The sequence below is a fragment of the Miniopterus natalensis genome, chromosome 7, assembly GCF_054644295.1.
Source record: "Miniopterus natalensis isolate mMinNat1 chromosome 7, mMinNat1.hap1, whole genome shotgun sequence".
Classification (NCBI taxonomy): domain Eukaryota; kingdom Metazoa; phylum Chordata; class Mammalia; order Chiroptera; family Miniopteridae; genus Miniopterus; species Miniopterus natalensis.
Window position 1 is genome coordinate 27846780 of NC_142087.1, and position 22473 is coordinate 27869252.

Here is a 22473-nt window from a genome sequence, read left to right on the forward strand (position 1 = left end):
ACAGTTACCTATAAATCAGCCTTCCGTAAGAAATGATCCTTGTTTATGACCAACACAAATTTTAAAATTAATATCTGGAGCCTTCAAGATGGTTTCTATACCACAATCATTTTTAAAGCCTGATAAAGAAGTCAGGAATGGTGACTGTTGTCAGTGTTTTGCTCTGTTACGAATAGAATTGTCCTGTGTGTGGCTGAGGATGCTGATTAAAGCACATAGATTATCACTGGTCACTCTCTAGCCTGGGAAAAAGTGCCTTAAATGCAGATTCTTTCTAATGGGTTTTAATCATGGCATCAGGCTCCCCCATGTTCTTCTTCATCTAGGTACCCCCTGCACCCCTCAAACCCCAGGTGTTACTGCTGGGCACTCCCCTAAGTGAAATATTCCTGCCACTTTGTACTCTCCCCTGGACCGAAGCTGTCCACTGGTCAATTTTATAAACCATTCCAGAAACACAGATTTGGAAAGAATGATCTACTCTTGTTCCTTCATTGTTAATGACTCCGTGTTATAGAATGGCAGAGTAGGAAGTTTCTAGAAGGTTATGAATTCATAAAAACCTGTTGAAAAGAGCTGTGCTCTGTGTGCCCCAGACCAAACCATGGCAGTCGCTAGCTGTCTCTTTGCTTTAGTCTCATCGGTAAAATGGGACATCTGCACCATAGCATATGCTAAAAGGTAATGAGAAGCTGTCTTTCCTTTTTAAGGCTAAATCCAAAGTTTTTAAATTTTTTACATTTTATTTTTCTTTATTTTTTAAAAGAAGTCACGGCTTTTAAAACACTAGCTGTGTCAGTCCATTGTAACCATTATTCTTTTTGGTGCTCAGATTGTGCTGTCTCTGGCCAGGGAGAGCCCTCTTCAAGATAGCTCCTGAGGCTTTGCCATGACTCATAGACTGTGATGGCTCCCTGACCTTCGGGCATGATAAGGTGTTCAGGCTACCTCATACATTTCCTGTGCTAGACCTGGAATAGGGGGTTTTTCTCAGGGGCCCTGGTTCCATTTAGCATCTAAATACCATAGTCTAGACAGCAAGATGGGCTTGCTTTTTAACTCTTTCCTAATACTATCTTCATATTTTTAATTATAAGTAGACCATAGTAAGAGTACAACAAGGATAAACTATTGTTAAAGGGAAAATGTGGTCTGTTTCTCTTGCCCACATTTAAGAAGAGCCTGGCTGGCTATGCAGTGATTTGAACCCATGGCTGCACATTCGAACACTCTTTATGGCTGGGTCACAGCCCAGACCTATTTTACTAGACTCTATAGGGGGTGGCACTGGGCACCTAGGTTTTACAGAGCTTCCCAGATGGCTCCACTATACAGCCGAAGTTGAGAATGCTTGTTGAACATTGAAATCATAACCAAAGTAAAATAAAAGTTTTTAAAAAATGTACCTGGACTCTAAAAATTCCCTTAGTCCAGACTAAATGAGATTCCAGGCTTTTCTGGGTAACCTGTCTTCTACTAAGTTGATTATGGGACCTTAAGAAATGTGGGAATCTCATAAGTAGCTCAATCTTACAAATCTCTAATGTTTCTCCTGTTTCTGTTTTACAGATCTGAGCAAGCACCAGCCTCAGGCTTATTAAGGGCACGATTGGGTCAGCATGTCTCCACCTTGAAAGAACATGATAATTCTAATAAAGAAGAAATAGGTAAACTGTCAGAAGTTTTCCCAGTCAAAAATGTGGACCAGAGGACAAAGGTTAGTCATTTTTTTTTCTTCCCCATTTTTTTTTTGTTTAAAATATTACAGATGTCCCTTTTTCTCCCCAGTGGCCCGTTCCACCCTGTCCTTTCCCCCTCCCCAGTCCCTCTCCCCATCATTGTCCGTGTCCTTGGGTTGTGCATATATGCATATAAATTCTTTGGTTACTCTCTCCCCCTCCACCCACCCTCCTCCATCCCTCTGACATTCGTCAGTCTCATCTATGCTTCCATGTCATTGAATCTATTCTGTTCATCAGTTTATTAAGCTCTTAGATTCCACGTATAAGTGAGATCATGTGACATTTGTCTTTGTCTGGCTTATTTCACTTAGCGTAATATTCTCCAGTTCCATCCATACTGTCCCAAAGGGTACGAGATTCTTCTTCTTTACAGCTGCATAGTATTCCATGGTGTAAATGTCCCACAGCTTTTTTATCCACTCATCTACTGATGCTTGCTTGGGCTGTTTCCAGATCTTAGCTATTGTAAACTGTGCTGCTGTGAGCATCGGGGTACATATATTCTTTCTGATGAATGTTTCAGGATTCTTAGGATACATTTGAGGAACCTCCATACTGTTTTCCATAGTGGCTGCACCAATCTGCGTTCCCACCAGCAGTGTACTAGGGTTCCCCTTTCTCCACACCCTTGCCAGCACATGTCGTTTGTTGATTTGTTGATGGAGCCATTCTGACAGGTATGAAGTGATACCTCATTGTGGTTTTAACTTGCATCTCTCTGATGATTAGCGACGTTGAGCATTTTCTCATGTGTCTCTTGGCCATCCGTATGTCCTCTTTGGAGAAGTGTCTATTTAAGTCCTTTGCCCGTTTCTTAATTGGATTGTCTGTCTTCCTCTTGCTGAGTAGTATGAGTTCTTTGTATGCTTTGGAAATTAGCCCCTTATCAGATACATCCTTGGCAAATATGTTTTCCCAGGTTAGTCATTTTTTAAAAATAGTTTCAAGATGTACAAGGTAATGATTTGAGGAAATAGTTACGTTCTTAACACATTTGAAAAAATAACTAATAAGTGAGGTTTTGTGGTTAGTTTGTTTTAACTTTCTGATCTCAGGCCTTTTGTATATTGTTTTGTGTAGGAATCTCACCTCCTTACATAGTTAATTCAGGTCCTAGAGGTAATCTAATTAAACACATCCACACAACATTTTCCAAGGAGCTCAGAAGCATCTTGTAGCGTTCTGGTTTTCTTTCTCCACTCTGTACTTCAAAAACACTGTATGATTGGTCATTCATGTCAATTCGGCAAGTATGTATTGATCCATTTCTGTACACAGGCACCAGCTCAGACCCATTGGAGGGAATGAAATAAATAAAATGTGACCCCATTCTGGGGAACTGCATAGTGAGATGCATGTAATAAGAAAATGGCAAAGAATATGGGCCTTCAGAAAATGGAACCAAGCCATCTGGAGGAGCAATGAGGGCAGACTTTACAATGGAAGAAACAGAGGGGGAGTGAAGTGACCCTTAACAGACTGACAGGCCTGGCTGGTGTGGCTCAGTGGTTGAGCGTCAACCCGTGAACCAGGAGATCGTGGTTTGATTCCTGGTCAGGGCACATGCCTAGGTTGCGGGCTCCATCTCCAGTAGGGTGAGTGCAGAAGGCAGCGGATCAATAACTCTCTCATCATTGATGTTTCTCTTTCTCTCTTCTCCTTCCCCTCTCTCTAAACATCAATACAAGGCATGTCCCTGGGTGGGGATTAAAAAAAGAGAGAAAGAGAGTAGAAGGACTTTTTAAAAGTATATCAAACATGTATACATAGAGTAATACAATGTACCCACCTCCCCAGATTCACATGTGTTGCTGTATCGTACTGTATTGTTTCAGACCCCTCGTCCTCGCCTCCCCCCCTTCCTCCCTCCTCTCATGTTTTCTCTCCCTTTCACCCTCTTCTCCTCTCCTCCTACTCTTTCTCTCCTCTCCTTCCCCCTCCTCTTCCTCCTCTAGCCTCCTTTCTCGCCTCCTTCTTTCTCCTATAATAAATTATCACCGCTATAGATACAGCCCCTGGTCCTCTCAAGGATCCCGTGCTCCTTTTCAGAAGTAGCCTTGTGGATCTCCTTTCTGCATACATTTTCATTTTCCCGAATTGTGTGTGATTCAGTAAATAACATAGAGCTTTGTTTTGGTTGAGGTCTGATACCATTCGCGGGAATGTTCTTTAGGAATGACAAACCTGTGTTTTATAAATCCATCTCATAACTGGTGATAAATGCAGGTCTCAAGAAGGATTTTGTTTTCAGATTTCATTGCCTGTTTTATTTAGTACTGTTCTGTAATGACACTGTTTACAGCTAATATATCACATCAGCTATGTCAAGGGTGAAATAAGTATTGGTTGAATGCCCTTTGTTATCTAATCTTTTTTAAGGGTGTCTTTTAAATTAGAAAGCATATTCCAAGTTCTAGACAACAAATCCACTTACAATTTTCAAATAAAAACTCCATAATTAATGAGAGGGGGCTGCCCATCTAATAACTTAAGAATCAAATAATATTCTGCTTTGTTCCTTTAAATCATCATGATCTCATCTTAGTGGCAATCATAAAAATTACCAATAAATTAATGACAACATCTATCCTTAAAGCTGGAAGTAAGCAAGCAGTCTCACAAATGGTTAGGTTCTGACTGATGAAATGCGCAGCCCCAATGGACAGTGTTACCAAAATTATACGGGCAGGGCCAGCCTTGGGCACTTGAGTACGAAAATGCTTTGTGGGGTCTAGCTCTGTTTTAGTTTCTGCATCACCCTTTTATAATTAGCAAAATCAAGTATCTTTGAGTTGTTTCCTCGTGTTGAAAACAATATGTACATTTAGTAAATAGTATGGGTTAAATATTTCTCTATAAATAAAATTCTTAAAAGTAAAAGATTTAAGAAAGCTCTACTAGCAATTACTTGGTTAAGTAAGAGTCTAATGAAGCTCAGAAATATTTACTTTGATCTCTTGGGTAAATGGCTAATTAAACAGCACATGTAAATGATGTTTACCTGTGGGCCCCCTGCTGTCAGCAGGAGTCAATCCATCTCTTGAGTAAATACATCATTAAAGCTCTGAAACTCGGATTATGTCCCCTTGAGACTAGATAAGGTCCACAGCACCCGCATAATGTATTAGGCAGTTACATTATTGAGCTGCACACTTTAAATCAGAAAAATTTGTAATTACTCTATGTGAAAAAAAAATGAGTTGGGTGCTTCATTAAAATACAAAGTGCCTTAATACTCCTTTTCGTTTAAGTGATGCTTGTTTCCATCTGGGAAAACCCCAGACAAAGCAGAGTGGTCTGCTGGTGTCACTGGTAGAGCAGGTCAGTCCTATCCCCTACCACATACACATCAGCCAGACACGTGACTGGTCACAGAAATCCCTTCACCTCTCCCTAAATGGTGGGCTGGTTGCTTGTTCTCTCTTGAATGCTCCTCTGGTGGCTCATAAGAATACTGCCCCTTTCTGTTAATTGCTACATAGATAACATCCCTCTCTTCTCGTGTAACTTAGATATAATGTAAGTGATGATGCTCATTTTTCTCTATAAATGCTGAAAAATTAACATCGAGTGTGCAAGAGGAAGGTTCTTGAGGAAGGGCCAGTTGCATCTGTGTACATGGGAAAATGCCATGGCTGTCTACATCTATGGTTTTAATTCTCTTGCCTGTCTGTATCTGCATTAGTAGCGCTGATTGACACATAGAAGGGAATTATGTCTTACTAAATGCTTTCACATTCACTTTCTCTTTATGTTGTTAACATAAACGTTCAGACCTGTAGAGAATTTTTATGAGGTTATTGAAGCAAACTGATGACACTTGCTGGGAAGCAAAACCTCAATGGATTGGGGAAATGCTCCGGAAAATGGCACTTTTACCACTTGTTTTATACACCAGAATTAAAGGGGAAGACTAAGGGAGTTACATGGAATCCATTGGTGATAGATTAGGGAGGCAGAAGAAAGTGAAGCAGGGAAATCTCTGGGGTTGGATAAAAAGTTAAAGGAATAGACACACTCCTTTTACATTTGTGGGTTATGGGGTAGTTAACAACAATTAACATGATAACTAACAATGAGGGAACTTGTAGTCTCTGCTTTGGTGTGGTGGTTGTGCTGTGAGGGGTCTGGGAAAAGATGAAATTACTTTGACATTCCAAAAGAATGTTATTGTATATGCCAAAAGATAACAGACAGGCTCAGTTACCATAAAGCTTGACCTTTGTCAGGGAAGATACCGGCCTAGGACATGACTACCCACCGTGAACTCCTTTTAGTTGGAAAGTTTTAATTTCAGACCATCCTATGTGGTTGCTTTCAGTCTCTGAACTTGTAACGCCACCATGCAGGCCTCCCCTGAGCCTGTCAGGTTTAGTATGTGCTCCCCACTTTTTTCATCCACAGTGTTTGTACTACCCATCACAGAAATTGGATTCTTTTCTATCTGGCATATATATTCTTTAAAAAACTAGCAGGGGAAGAAACATAAACTTGGGATGTTAAGGTAACCAAAAAGAAGAAATGAGAATTGCTTGTTGCCCGGCTGGCGTGGCTCAGCGGTTGAGCATCAACCTAGGATCCAGTAGATTGCAGTTCGATTCCCAGTCAGGACACATCCCCGGGTTGTAAGCTCGATCCCCAGTGGGGGGCATGCAGGAGGCATGGCTCTCTCATCATTGATGTTTCTCTCTCTCTCTCTCCCTGTCCCTTCCTCTCTCTGAAACAGAAAAAGAAAATTGCTTGTTATTTGATTCTCCATATTTAACCTTTTGACAGTGATGTATGGTTTTTGATAGTTAATGTATTTACATGGGTTATACTGTTTGTGAACATAGCTTCTTTTTTCCCCACTTGTCACAAGTGAACTTACTTTCATATCATCACATGTTCTACATCATTTCCTGTGGCTCTCCAGAGACCCCTGTATGAATATTCCACAGCCTCTTTGACCAAGGTCCTGTTGTTGAGCATTTAAGTTGTTTTGAATTTTTTCTCTAGAAAAAAAGTTTCAAAGAAAATCTGAGCAATTAAGTTTTTACAAATATCCATGCTACTTACTTAGAATGAATTCTTATATGTAAAGTTTTTAGGTCAAAGGTTATATGAATCTCTCAGGCGTTTGCTATGCACTGCTCGTTCTGCAAGTGTCAGCAGAGTGACCAAGAATGGGTGAAAATACCATTTCTTTGAGCTCTTAATGAAACTGGATACTGTCAACTTTTTTTTTTTTTGAGCACCAAATTGGGAAGTACAAATGACATCCATTTTGTTTTGTTCACCTGACCTTTACATTACAATTGAGGTCAAATTTACCCCCTGCCTGTTTGTTAGCATTTGTATTTCTTCTTTTGTAATTTGCCAGTTCATGTTCTTTGATCATTTTTCTCTTAGGTTAGTAATACTTTTTCTTATTAACTTGTAGGGACTCTTTTATATACATTTGTGCAATTTGTTGTAATATTTGAGCAGTTTGATTTTCACCTTTCATTTTTCTTAAGAGTGTTTTCGACACAAAGTCTTTCCTATTAATATCTTCATTTATCTATTTATGCATTTGAGTATCACAATTGATAAGTTTCTGGATATAAATTAAAAGTCAGCCTAGGTGACTCTTGGAGTTCTAGACCTAGCAGGATCCATATTTAAACTAAACTTTGAGAAAATTTCTAGTAGAACTGAGCCAGTAATTCTAGGTATCCTGTTTAGTGTAGTTAATAGGACACTTTTATCTTTCATAAGATCTGAAATATGGAGTTATCACCATCAGTCATTTTGCAAATATGTGCCTTAGAATTGAATTTCTGAGTCCTTTCTGCTGGCTCCTGGGAAGGCAGAAAAGTGAGGAACTAGTCTGTGGGTATTGACAGTGAGACAGTCTCGAGTCTTTGCTCTCCTGACCTCCAAATGTGTGAAATCAAACAGTCTTTATGAGTTAACAGGTAAGTTAAACCCCATGCAGCCCTGGCCCGTGTGGCTCAGCTGGTTGAGGCATCATCTTGTACACCAGAAGGTGGCAGGATCAGTTCCCGATCAGGGCACATACCCAGGTTGCATGTTTGATCCCCAGTTGGGGTGTACGGGAGGCAGTTAATCAGTGTTTCTCTCTCTCTCTCTCAAATCAATAAAAACATGTCCTCAAATGAGTATTAAACAAAAAAACAAAACCCATGCACAGTCCATTCATAAGCACTGTCAGAGGCCATGGTAAAATTGTTGTCTGTGGCACTTTTCAGACAGGGAGCTCCAGTTTGCCCAATGCTTTCAAACCTAGCGTGACATGTGTGAGCAGCTCATTCACTGCTCTCTGGGCTTTTGCTGTGTTGCTGTCTGGGTTAGTGTCTTTAGCCTCAGACTGCAGGCTCACTCACATCGGGGGCTTCCGTAGAAATATGCCTTTCTTAAGGATCTGCAAACATGACAGGTGTTTTTCCTAACTCTGCAGAATTTGTTTTGGACTGGAAACTTCTGACCATTCCTTGTCTAAGTTTGACTGTTGTTTCTGTCCTTGCTTATCATTGGTCCCTGCTTGCTAGGGTCTTACGTTCTGGATTCATTCCTTTACAATGGATGTAACCCACAGGGCAGATCTGCTGCTCTCTTTGTTGGCTCTGTGGTCCAGCAAGTCAACCATTCTCATGTTGTAATTTGATAATTCATCAAAATTCTTATAGATATAAAATGCTCATCTCTGAGAAGTTATCTGTAGAATTATAAGGTGAGTCCTTTTATAAACTCCTCTCAAAAACGTAAGAGAAATCCTAGAAATATGTATAATGAGTAATGAAGAACGAGACAAAATATATGAAATAAATGAGAACCTGCAGTGTGCTCACACTTTATTACCTCTCCACGGTTAAAGAAAAGAGGGCGCAGTGTGGAGCTGTTGGCTCTGGTGGTTCTCCGATGAAGCATACAAGGAGCTGCTAGAAGGATACTCACAGTATTATTGTAGCACTCTATTCCGTTTCCCCTTGAAGCCCGCTGGAGCCCAGCTAAAGCAAAGCGGGTTTCATGGGAAAGGGACATGCAGAAGAGTAAGATAAACTGTGTATCATCATGGAGAGGCCAGTGGGGAGTTATCTGAGTCACTGACAATCCAAAACAGTTTTCCTTGTCTACAAATCCTGCAGTAGAAAATGTGGGAAGCTTCAATAGTCCTCTAACAATTTCACTTTTAAAATGGGTGTTAAGACAGTGGCTATTACGAACTTGTGCCAAGAAATTATTACAGTTGTTGCGTAAGGTAATATGAGGGAGAAATAAAAATTTGAAGTGCTCTCAGAAAGTTTGAATTATTTGAAATGTCAAAAAGAAAATTATAGCTTTAAACTACAGAATTTGGGCCAGTTCTTTTTGTTCATATTCTAAAATGTTTTTCCTATACCCTGGATTATTGGGCACACAGAGTAGGAGCTTAACTCTCTGTGGGGACAGCCTAGATCAGGATGAGTGGAGATCTAGAAATGAGGCACACCAGGATGGTACAGGTGGCTAACAGATGGCAGTCATGGAGCTGGTACTACTCTTCACCCCTCTCTCTCGGAAGATTCTGGAAGCAGGTGTAGAGCAATGGTTCACGTAGGCAGCTGAGATTGGGGCTCTGTGGCAGCCAGTGATGGGAGCCAGCCTTGGCCTGAGCTTCAAGGGTAGGACTCTATACCGAACCCCAGTCTGCAGAAACGGATACTGTGCAGATCATTCCAATAGGGATTTATCACAACTAGAGTATAATCCAGGAACTTCTTTACAGAAATAGAGGAAGAGCTCCCAAGGCTAACTTGAGACTAAGTCCTTTGGCCAGGGAGACTAGAACTCCTTAAATCCCCTAAAATTAGCTGCTCCTGCTTCTAGGATAGGTTGTGGGCCCAGGAAGCCAGACAGTCCTGGGGAGGGCACAGGGCAGAGGGCAGGAACCTTGCAGGGATATCAAGGCTGATGACAGCGGCTCTTTTTTTCAAAACCAGACTTACAGGGCCAGATCTTCCATGTTCTGCCTCAGTGATTCTCCCTGTTAGGGCACCTTCGTCTTCTCTCATGATAACTACAAGGAAAGGTTATCTTCCCTTTTTCACTAGAAAATTATGTTGTTACTGCTTGGCCCTTGAATTAACATGACCAAAGCTGTGAGGCTTTGTCCAGCTCTCCATTCTTCATACTGATGTGTAGAATCCCATCTCCATTTCCCACAAATTGGGTTGGACACTGCCCTATATTTACTACTGTTCTCAGATACCAGTGAAAAATTAGCACCACACCAAGGTGTCCTCTCCCACCCTCCTGGGCAAATCACTTCTGAGCAGGAAGTGAGAAAGAAACGTATTCTGGCAGTAGGACGGTGTCGTCATGGGTTGTTTTACTCTTGTTATCAGCATATTTTTAAGAGTGTGGACTGAAAATTAAGAGAGATTAACCTGTCCTGTTAATTGCCACTTTTTCTCTACCTCTTCATTTGGTTGTGATAAAATCTGTGCCCACCTCCCTGCCCAGGACACATAAGGAGATACGGTAAGACAGTTCTGTGCCCTTTGAAAACAGGGAGGCAATATGGTGGTTAAGTTTCCTAGGCTCCCCAGCAGACTCAACAACAGAACAACTTTATTCCTGATTGAAGATTATTAGGAATAAAGAACAGGTCTTTTTTTGCTTAGTGTCTCCTCCTCAGCCAAGTTTTTATGCAAGCTTCCCATTTGGGGGAAGTTCAAGGGTCATTTATTTGTAGAAGAGTGGGGATACCATCAGGTTACATTTTTCCAGATCTCTTTCTCAGTCCACCAAAGGATTCATGCAGTGACAGAGAAAATCTTAACAGAGGTGGTCATAGCTCATACACATATTTCACAAGTAGAAAAACAGTTCTGCATAAGATTCAGTCCTCAAAAAAATGTATTATTTCTAGTGTAAGTTATTATAAAGAATTAAATTCTGCTGGAAAATAATCAGATGTTATTTTATCTTGAAGACATTTTAATTTCAGTTAAATGTCAGAAAGCAAATTAAATCCTAAGTAAAGCTTACCCTAAATTGTATTTGAAGACTGGGTCTTTGAGACAAGGGGGAATGCAGCTACAGTTTGTTTTTATTTCTTTGTGCTTTCTTTTAAACACTGTAGGCCACAGCACTATTGAAAAGAGCCCCCACAGAAGAGCATGAGGATGGGTCAGCTATTCACAGTAATGAATCATCTTGCAGCTTGCCATCTATTCTGAATGACAATGGTGGAACAAAGGAGGCAAAATCCGCTCCGTGGTTCAACAGAGTTCTTACGAGGGAACAAGGTAACTATTGTTAAAGGGTTGGTCCACAGCAAAAATGCATTCAGAGTCAGCGTGACACCCTTTCTCAAGGTGTACCTATAAAATAAAGGGGACAAGAGAATACCTTTGATTTTAATATGCATAATAGGCTATTTGTTTTATATTCCACCTTTCAATAAACATATGATTTTGTTTAGTTTACAGGGATAGGAAACCTAATTGTATGTCTGCAGTGTGGCTGAATTGCCAATAAATTAAGTTTTTATAAGTTGTGAAATCTTAACAAAACTAATCACTGGGCAATATGTAATTCTGATCATCCTACAAAGATGAAGATGATTCCATTAAAATGATTCCATAAAGTACTTCAGATAAAGTACTGTGAAGTTTTCTGTACCACTTAATAGAATGTACTCATAATTTATAAACATTCTTTTTAAGGTTGTCTTTATAACACAACATTATAAAAGTGTAAACTGATGATTAAGAATCAATGAATTTATAACCTCCAAAATTTTAGTATCCAGAAATTGTGATTATTTTAGCACTGCTCTTAAGATATGTCAGTAAACCACTATAGTGGTATTTCCAAGACAGCTGTGAGTTGCTCAGGATGTATTCAGAAGTTGATATACATGCACAGAATTTAAGACTGACTTGTTTAAGCCCCATTCAGATTTGATAGATGTCAAGCTAAATTATTTTGCATGAAAACAACATAGAATAGGTTTCCCTTTAGGAACAGTACTATTTCAGGCAAGAAATAAACCCCCCAAAAAGGAGGTGGGAAGACAGTGAAGATCATAGGAATGGTAGTTTAAAAAAATCAAAGGCCTAGTCCATAAATATAACCCTGACATACATTTTTATCATCATATGTTTGGTTTTTAGAAGTTTCAAGTGGCTGCAGAGAGGAGAGCAAGGAAGAAGAAAGCATGGCAGCAAAGGTTCCAATCACAGGTAAGGTTATGGTTGCCTAAGAGTCGCAAGCACAGAATTCAACCTTATTATATAATCAGAACATTCTAGGTTAATGGTATATGGACTCCACTGAAAGCAGGTATATTTGACTACTACATGCTGGAGGAGAGTAATTATAAGAGCACATAATCATAATGTGCAAGCTTAGGTTAACACAAACTAAGGTGCAAAATAACCGTGTCTATTGAATTCTCATAATCATGTTATACATTTACACATGCGAGCATCCCCCATCGCGTAGCCTTTCAGCACCTGCGTCTGTGTGAAAAGGTCAGTCTCCATGGGGAACACCCGGTCATTATATGGTAAACTACAGATGTTTCTGATTTCATTCTTTTCTTTCCTGTGATAATTGAATGTGTATCATTAAAATAGAGCAGGGAAAAAAGTGCCAGATAGGAAGCTAGCTTGTGCTTCAGTTACAAAGCCTGTCTGATAATTTAAAGATTTTAGCAATAAGGTTTCATCAAGACCTATTAAGTTTTCTGCACATGTATTAGGCTTACTAAGATGAAATCTGAATGTCATTACTTTTTTAGTTTTAGAATATCAGCAGCAGAAATTAGTATTCTGAACAGAGTTGTATTTGTCATATATCTAAATTTAGTAGTACCTTATTTTTTAAAGTGGTATGCTACTTCATTATAAATTCAAAGGTCTGACTTTAAATATTTACACAAGTAAATACGCCGTTGCCCTGAGGTGCTGAGGCACACATTTGTGTATGTGGTAGTTTTGTGGTTTATATGCAGGAAAGAATGGCTTTCTTTTATGGCAATACAATTCATGGCCTGATGATTAATTTTTTAAACCCATATTCCTATGATGAACTCTGGTTTTGTAAAAGGAGTTTATAGTAGAGCAATTATTGTATATATTCTGCATCAGATAATATTTCACTCCAAAATACAGAGGGTTTTTTTTCTTTTAAACATTTCCCAGTTAAATGTTTATTGCCTTTTTCTTCATTTTGAGAAAATTCTGGTAGAGTTCCCTATTTATTTATTTATTTATTTATTTATTTATTTATTTATTTATTTATTTAATGGATTTAGGGGGGAAGGGGGGAGGGAAGGAAGGAGGGAGAGAGAGAGAAGCATCAACTGGAAGCCTCCCGAACTTGCCCCAATTGGGGAATCAGACCTGCCACCTTTCAGTGCTCAGGATGATGCTCCAATTAACTGAGCCATACCGGTCAGGGCTTTAATTTTTTTAAAAGAATTGTGGATGATTCCAAACTGCAAGTAACCAAGAAGTCATTTGGATTCTTTTCTTTTGCATTTACCTTTGAATGCATAAGTATCTAATAATCTCTGAATTTATTTCAGTTAAAAGTATAAGAGCTTATTGGGAAAAATCAGGAAGTGGCCTCGTTGCCCATTCCTACTAGTCTTTTAAGTATTCTTTCCAACCATCCCTTGCTGAGAGTAGATGACTCTACTCAAAATTATTGCAAATGTTACTATCCCATAAATTGTGTTATTGAAGTATAATTGATTTATATATATATGGAACTATGTTAGTTTCAGGTATACAGTGTAATGATTCAATGTATGTATACATTGCAAAATAATCACCACAACAGTTCTAGCTAACATCTCTCATCATACAGAAACAAAATTTTTTTCTTGTTATGAGAACTTTTAAGATATACTCTTCTAGCAGCATTCAAATATTCAGTACAGTATTATTAACCTTAGTAACCATGCTCTTCCTTACCTCCCATAACATTCATTTTATAACTGGAAATTTGTACCTTTTTTTTTGACCTTTTAAAAATTTACAATTATTATACAATACTATATTAGTTTCAGGTGTACAGCATAGTGACCAGACATTTATATAACTTGCGAAGTGATCACTCCTATAAGCCTAGTACCCATCTGACACCATACATAGTTATTATAATATTATTGACTATATTCCATAGGCTATACTTTACATCCCTGGGACTATTTTTATTTTTAATTTTATTAAAATATGTCTTTATTGATTTCAGAGAGAAGAAGGGAGAATGGGAGAGAGAGATAGAAACATCAGTGATGAGAGAGTCATTGATTAGCTGCCTCCTGCACCCCCTTGCCTGGGGATTGAGCCCGAAACCCAGGAATGTGCCCTGAACGGGAATCAAACCATGACCACCTGGATCCTAGGTGGACGCTCTACTGCTGAGACACGCCAGCGGGCTGTGACTATTTTTATAACTGTTAGTTTGACTTTTTAATCCCTTTCACCATTTTCACTCATCCCCCAACCCCCTCCCAACCTGAAAACCATCAATTTTTTCTCTGTATCTATGAGTTTGTTTCTGTTTTGTTTATTTTGTTTTTAGATTCCACATATAAGTGAAATCATTTGGTATCTGTCCTTCTCTGTCTGACTTATTTTACCTAGCATAATACCCTTTTGGTCCATCTGTGCTGTTGCAAACGGTAAGACTTCATTCTTTTCTATGGCTGAACAGTATTCCATGGTGTGCGTGCACCACATCTACTTTACCCGTTCATCTATCGGTGGACACCTAGGTTACTTCTATGTCTTGGCTGTTGTGAATAATGCTGCAATGAACATAGGGGTGTATATATCTTTTCAAATTCGTTTTTCAATTTCTTCAGATAAATACCCAGAAGAGGAATTGCTGGGTCATAAGGCAGTTCTATTTTTACTTTTTTGAGGAACCTCCATACTGTTTTCCATCATGGCTGCAACAATCTGTATTGCCACCAACAGTGCATAAGGGTTCCCTTTTCTGCACGTCTTCTCCAGCACTTGTTTGTTGATTTATTGATGGTAGCTATTCTTACAGGTGTGAGGATATCCCACTGTGGTTTTAATTGTGTTAGGCCTACAGAGGAGGGGAGGTTGCAAAGATTTCTGAGTATGGATTGTATCAAGAGATATGCCCTTTATAAAGAGGGGCAAATCTGAGTACATGTAGGCCTGAGACCACATGCTGGTAGTAGGATATTCAGGTTAGTGTTTCCCTGAAACACTTAGGCCAGGATGAAAGCAATGTTTATCTAGATTATGAGGGAGTCTCCTTCTGAACTATTTATACCCCTGAAGGGAAAGTTCTCACACTGACAATTTTATTTGTGTTCGATTATGTTTACCTTTGAGAATTAAGTGAATTTTAGTTTTAGCAAATGATGCAGCTTATACTAAATGTCATACAAACCAATAATCTAACATAGTGTCTGGCACACAGTGGGCACTCATTTTGTCAAACAAATGAATAAAGATGAGAGTATTAAAGGAGTTTCTTTAAATGCTTGTTGATTCAGGCCAAAATACTATCTCTTTCAGTCATTCATTCCACCAATACTTTTCCCACCCACGTGCCCATCCTGGCAAAACTCTTCTCCTTAAGCTCCATGTGAAAAGGGCTCTCAGCTTTTATCTCAAGAGGATTAAGCCCTAAGAATGTCCATTCAGCCTCTTATTCTTTTGACACCAATTCACTTGGTCAAGCTGTGTTGAAAGTGGGTGCCTCACTGTGCCATTTCTCACTGATATTCTTTGGGAAGCTGAAATATTCAAGGTCGTACCAAGGTACTCCATTTAGACGCTTTGTGGGAGGTCAGCATAAATTTGAAGGGTGTCATTTGGGGTCCTGGGCAGTGCTTGCCAAAACATCATTGCTTGAGTTTTACATCAAATTGGAAAAGAGCTGGACACATACAATGGCCATGTTGTCATTGGTGACTAAATTTATCCTGAGAGAAAAGACTGTGGTGATAACTTCAGACTGCCCCAGTACAATGGCATGATATCTCCAGTGCTGAGGCTTAACCAAGAATGTTCCTCACTTATTCCTTCCCAGAAATGCTCAAGAATCAGTAAAGATGTATTACCTGCTGTACCTGGGACAGGGGACCCTCAACTCGTGCAAAACCAAGGAACCACCATATGCTTCTGGTTTGTCCATTGCAGGTCACATGGCCCTGTTTCTACAGCAGTGGTCAGGCTGCTGGAACTTCACCACTCGGCCTGCTGCCTGCTGCTTGCTCTCTGGCAAAGCATCCCTCATGCATGACATTGCAAGATGGTGGTAGTTGATTAACGTAGTGATTAAAGCGTTTTGACTAGTGCTCTTGACTGGATGCCCTGCATTCACTGAAATGGGCTCCTATATGCTTAGAGAAATTCTCTTTGGTGGCTGCACAATAGAATCCTATGGGGCGTTCTGAAACACACCCACACCCCAGCTCATCCCTTGACCAGTTATATCAGAACCTCTAGGGGCAAGAGCCAGGTATCAGTCTTTTATAACACACCCAGGTGACTCCCTAGGTTTGAGAACCATGGAGCAGGAGGTCTCAAAGCTGAAAGAGTCCTTGGAGGTCATGTTGTAAAATACTCTCACTTTACACACGAGACTCAAGTGAGGAGAGAGAACAGGTTGGGCTTTAGATATTTTAATAAAATCGGGAGCCAGGGAGTGTATTTCTATCATCCCTTGGTGTTTTTTCAGTATACTGGTTCTAGGACCCATTTCCCCACCCCCATTGGGTATACCAAAATCCACAGATTCCCAATTCCCTTATATAAAAAGGCATTATATTTTGACATTGGCTACAGCAAGGTATAACAACACATCACTTCATTTGCATGGATTTAGTGTAGTAGCAAATTCAAGGTTTGCTTTTTGGAGCTTTCTGGTATTTAAAAAATATATTTTTCACCTGCAGTTGGTTGAATCCATGGATGCAAAACCCGTGAACACAGAGGACTTAATGTATTTTCCTAGGGCTGCTGTAACAAAACACCACAAACTTAAAACAACAGAGATGTATTCTCTCACAGTTTTGGATGCTAGAAGCCTAAAACCAAAGTGTCAGCAATACTGTGCTCCCTCTCGGGGCTCCAGGGGAGTGTCCTTCCTTGCCTGTTTCAGCTCCTGGTGGGGCCCAGTTTGTGGCAGCATAACTCCAATGTCTAACACCATCTTAACATTACCTTCTTTGTGTCTCCTGTGTCCACCTCTCTTCCTCACAGGACACCATTCATTTTAGGGCCCACTGCAAATCCAGAATGGTTTCATCTTGAGTCTTAATTAATTACATCTGCAAAGGACATATGTCCAAATAAGGTCACAATCTGAGGTTCTGGGTGGACATGAATTTTTTTTTCAATTACAGTTGACATTTTATATCAGTTTCAGGTATACAGCATAGTGGTTAAACATTTATATAACTTACAAAGTGACCCCCCAATAAGTCCAGTATCCACCTGGCACCATACATAGTTATTACAATATTGACTATTTCCTTATGCTGTACTTTATATCCCCATGACTGTTTTGTGACTACCAATTTGTACTTTTTTTTTTAAACATATCTTTATTGATTTCAGAGAGAGGAAAGGAGGGGGAGAGTGAGAGATAGAAACTTCAATGATGAGAGAGTCATTGATCAGCTGCCTAGCCCGCAACCCCGGCCTGACCTGGAATCGAACCCCAATCTGGATCCTAGGTCGATGCTCAATCGATGAGCCACACCCAGCCGGGCCTAATTTGTACTTCTTAATCTCTTCACCTTTTTCATCTAGCCCTCAACCCCCTGCAATCTGGTAACTCTCAGTTTGTCCTCTGTATCTTTGAGTCTGTTTCTGTTTTGTTTGTTCATTTATTTTGGTTTTTTAGGTCCTACATAAAAGTGAAATCATGTAGTATTTGTCTTTCACTGTCTGACTTATTTCACCTAGTACAATACCCTCTAGGTCCATCAATGTTGGCACAAGTGGTAAGATTTCATTCTTTTTTATGGCCAAGTAATATTCTATTGTATATATATAGCACATCTTCTTAATTCAGTCATCTATTGATGGATACTTAGGTTGCTTCCACATCTTGCCTCTTATAAATAACACTGCAGTGAACACATAGGGGTGCATCCATCTCTTTGAATTAGTGTTTTGGATTTCTTCAGATAAATACCCAGAAGTTGTATTGCTGGGTCATACGGCAGTTTTATTTTTAATTTTTTGAGATTCTTCCATACCATTTTCCATAGTAGCTGCACCAATTTTCAGTTCCACCAACCATGAATGAGGGTTCTCTTTTCTCCACACCACTTATTTATTGATGGCAGCCATTCTGACAGGTGTGAGGTGATACCTCATTGTGGTTTTAATTTGCATCTCTGATGATTAGTGATGTTGAGCATCTTTTCATATGTCTCTTGGCCATCTGTATGTCCTCTTTGGAGAAGTGCCTGTTCAGGTCCTCTGTCCATTTTTAAATCTAGTTTGATTTTTGGTGGTGAGTTGTGAGTTTTGTATAAATTTTAGATATTAACCCCTTATAGGATGTGTCATTGGTGAATATCTTCTTCCATTCAGTAGGCTGTCTTTTCATTTTGTTGATGGTTTCCTCTGCTGTGCAAAACTTTTTTAGTTTGATGTTGTCCTATTTGTTTAGTTTTTTGTTTGTTTCCTTTGCCTAAGGAGATAGATCAGAAAAAATATTACTAAGAGAAATGTCAGAGAGTTTACTGCCTATGTTTTCTTCTAGGAGTTTTATGGTTTCAGGTCTTACATTGAAGTCCTTAGTCCACTTTGAGTTTATTCATCTGTGTGGTGTAAGAAGGTGGTATCGCTTCATTTTTTGGCATGTGTCCGTAGGTTGATGTGAATTTGGGGAAGACATTCTTCAGCGCACTGTGGGGGCTGAGGAAGAACTTCTTCACATTTTATGTTTCTAGCATGTGGTTCACCTTATTTAGTGATTGTCCCTGGCCCACGATACGTGATGATATTGATGATATTAATGTCTTATTTCGGACTCTTCTCATTATGTGAATTATTAAGTGCAAATTGCTAAGAATACTGTCTCTAAAAATCATTTAATTATGCCAATAAAGTAGAACTTCCTGATCAAGATTACTCAGTCAAAGATTCCATGACTTGGAGAGTTGAAAGTTCATCTCCCATGATTGAACAGTGTTAAGTGGCAGGCACTGTGATAATAAATTTACATGGGAAAGCAATGCCAGCAAAATTGTTTCATTTAGTTTTGAAACAGTTATTAAAGTTCAGTTATAAGCCTGGCATTTATTTTCAGCTGTAATTATTTAATTGCTCCAGAGAAATTAAGAATGTGATATAAATAATCTGTTTTCTGAAGCAGCTCCAGGCAACTCATATGATTTAGGATTTTCTCTGTGCATCAGCGCTCTCTGTGAGAAGACAGAGAAACCTGGGCCAATGGACTTGCAGGCCTAGGACTCCTGGTGGAGTGGAAAGTCCAGATGTGAAAAGTGAACCCAACCTGTGTTTCTCACATTCACGTAAACTTGTGACCTTAAAAAAATTTCCTACATGTAGATGAGTTTTCTGTATGTTCAGAATTGTGAAAGCACCCATTTCCTAATATGTTCTCATTTTCATTTGAACAGATTACTAGACAAGTGGTTTCTGGATTTTAAGTGATAATATTTATCTATAGAATTAATTTTAGAAACATATTCCACAATTTTTGTTTTATTTTGCAAAAACAACTAGGTTTGCTGCATCAGCAACACATCTACTTTATTGTGCAAAAATAATAATAAATTGCATGGATATAGATATACATGAAAAGTAACAGCACTGGAAATTCAGTGGACAGAAAATATTTTTTAAATTTAATTTAAAAAATTATACATACTTCATATAGGAATGGTAATTGTCCTTCCTTACTCAGAGATGCCCAATTTTTGTCCATTCCAGGTCCATTTTACTTGCTGTAGGGATGTGTTATTTGCATCTCCCTTTGTTATTCCTTTTCCGGACCCGACTCTTCTTTTTTCATTAGGGATTTCTGCGAAGCCAAGGACAGATCCTCTGCCTGAGAGACACCCCATAGAGGCTGGCGAACCACATGTTTATCTGGCTCTTGTAATAGGTTGTTAAAGCACTTGTTCATCAGATATTTTCTTTTTCTTTTTCTTTGTAGATTTAGAAGTATTTTAGCAGGTGTACATTTGCATTTAAAAGAGAATAAAAGATAAGTTGAGGCTTTTTCTTTCTCCTCTTAGCATCATCTCTCCCCTACCTCCCTTTATTCAGCCCGTTTCACTTTGTTTCTCTAGCTGTTTCCATTTTCTAGACACAAAATGCATGTCAAAAACCCCACAAAAACAATCTCAGAGATCCATCACCACTCTGTAGGAAGATTGCTGATTGGGTTCTGCCAGTTTATGTAAGGAAGTAGGAAAATACATTTATCTCATTGTGTTATACGTCTAGAATTAATAGCCAAGGGTAGATATTAGCCCCCTGGACACTTGCCTTATTTTTTGTTCTAAACTGTAATCTTTTTACTTTTTAAACTAAATCTTGACACAGATTTGAATATGTAATAGATGCTTGACTGGGAGATCCAGCACTGAGAGCTTGAGCAGGCAAGCGTGTTTGTTGCCGTGTGTACCAAACATTCTGATAAAAAATAACTGTATTCTGTCAGCCTGCTCTCTATGAGCCTGTCTCTATTTCACTTGGTAGTTCAGTTTGTTTATTAGATTCCACATGTGAGTGAAATCATATGGTACTTGTCTTTCTCTGACTGGCTTATTTCACTTAGCAGGCAGATTGCTCTGGTGGGGAGGGGTGTTGGGGGGAGTGGAGGGATTGAGAAAAAATAAAAAAAGAGAACTCATGGACAACAGCGTGGTGATTGTGGAGAGCTGGGAGGTTGTGGAGGTGGAAGAGGGCATAGAGGGGATAAATGGTGATTGGAAAAAATATGTATAAATAAATAAACACATGAAAATAACTGTATTCTTTAGAAATAATTGTTATATATAGTAATTTTAACTACTCAATAGTTTTCTGAGAGTTTGACATTACTAATAAGAGGAAGTGTTTCCCTGGAGTTCTACGGAGCCACCCAGTCCTCAGATTTACAGATGTAGAGTTTGCTGTCCTGTTGAGATGATTAAAGCCTTTTGCCCTTGGAATTCTATGAACCTAGTGTATCGCAGGCTAGCTTGAACCTCTAGGTTTGTTGGTTTTGCCCTGTCTGCTCATTCATTCATTCAATAGCAGTGCGTTTGACGACAGCTTAGTGCAGCTTTTCAACACTGATTCTTCACCGTCAGAAGCCTGGGCCTGAGTCGCCAGAGACCTCAAGTTCCTAGCTTTGCCTAGTTGGCCTCCTAGCCAAGTCTCTAGACTGTTTCTGGAGGAGTCTGCATTGTTTGAGCACCCCAGCAAAGAAGTTTACACTTGTTTCCAAAGAATCAGAAATCTGGTTCATTTGATACAGATAGCTGCGTAAAAATCTCTATGTAACTCTTGCAGCCTCCCTTAATAGTATGTTCTGGGGCTTCTCAACTCTTTGAGCTGAGTGAGCTTTTTAACATCTAGCTTGGCTGACGTTTTTCAGGAAGTTTTCTTGCAACACAATAAAAATTGCTCACCACCATCTAGTTTCAATGTTGCAAGTATGTTCTGTTTGGCCTCTGCAGTGTTTATTTTTTTCATCTAAAAAGGCAGAAATCTGGCAAGACTAGGCCCACTTTCCCACCTGGCAGCAACTGGCTATAGCCAGAGAACAGCTCTCCCCAGTGGACAGGACAGCCTGCTGCAAGGCTCACCCCTCCCACTGCTCCCACCTGTTCAGGGTCACTTTTTATGTGTGGTTCCTGCTTGGTCCCAAAAAGTGTCTGCGTTTACAGTCCCACCCTGTCTGGGCTATTTACAGTGTCTGTGTTCTTGAGCCCAGCTTCCCTTATTTCTACACAGGTCATGTAGCCTGTAACCTCTCCTGATGACTTTTTAACCAAACTTTAGTTTTGTTTTTCCTTTTTGGATTGTCTCCCAGTCCTTCGTATGTTGTTCTGTGCAATTCTTCTGACTAAAATAAGGGTGAATAAAGGTGTGGTACATGCCATGGAGATTGACTCCCCATCTGAGTGTCTGCTCCAACTCCTCCAGCTGGTTCGGTGTCTCTGGGCCTGCCTCAATTAGTGTTTATTCCTCCAAGAGAATGCACTTAATCCTTTTACCTTTTAAAAATATGTTTTTATTGACTTTGGAGAGATAGGAGTTGGGGGGGGGAGAGACCACATCGATGAGAAAGGGAAACATTGATCAGTTACCTCCCGTACACACCCCGACCAGGCATCGAACCCACAATCTTTTGTTGTATGAGACGACTCTCCAAAGGTAAACTTTTAAACTTCACTTTGCCCTTAAACCACTAGAGGAAGCATGAATGGAGAGTGAGGACGAGAGACATGCCCAGCAGTCCCCAGCATTAATTTTGCCAGACCTTTATTCCTTGGGTCTGGGTAGCTACATCTCAGTTAGAAACTGTCCAGGTGGGTTTCAGTGACTCCCCACTTAGAGAAGGGCCACAGGTTTAGGGATCGAACACCAGTGAGGAGCCATGGTTGGAAAGGGAGTGGAGTCTGGCTGAATGGGGTAGGAGATGAACTGTCTCCCTCCAAAACTGTTGTATAGTTGAAAGCAGACTCAGGCAGCCTTGAAGGGAAAGTCCATAGCCCAGTTAG

At 39.7% G+C, this 22473-nt stretch overlaps 1 protein-coding gene across 1 annotated transcript in view; it reads left to right on the forward strand.

Moving 5' to 3' along the window:
• Positions 1–22473, forward strand: part of KIZ (kizuna centrosomal protein) — a 73844-nt gene that overhangs the window by 36172 nt on the left and 15199 nt on the right. Inside the window, exons 7-9 of the mRNA XM_016211930.2 lie at positions 1570–1717; positions 10852–11017; positions 11888–11956. Coding sequence (XP_016067416.2) covers positions 1570–1717; positions 10852–11017; positions 11888–11956 — 383 coding nt within the window. The remainder of the gene's footprint in view (positions 1–1569; positions 1718–10851; positions 11018–11887; positions 11957–22473) is intronic.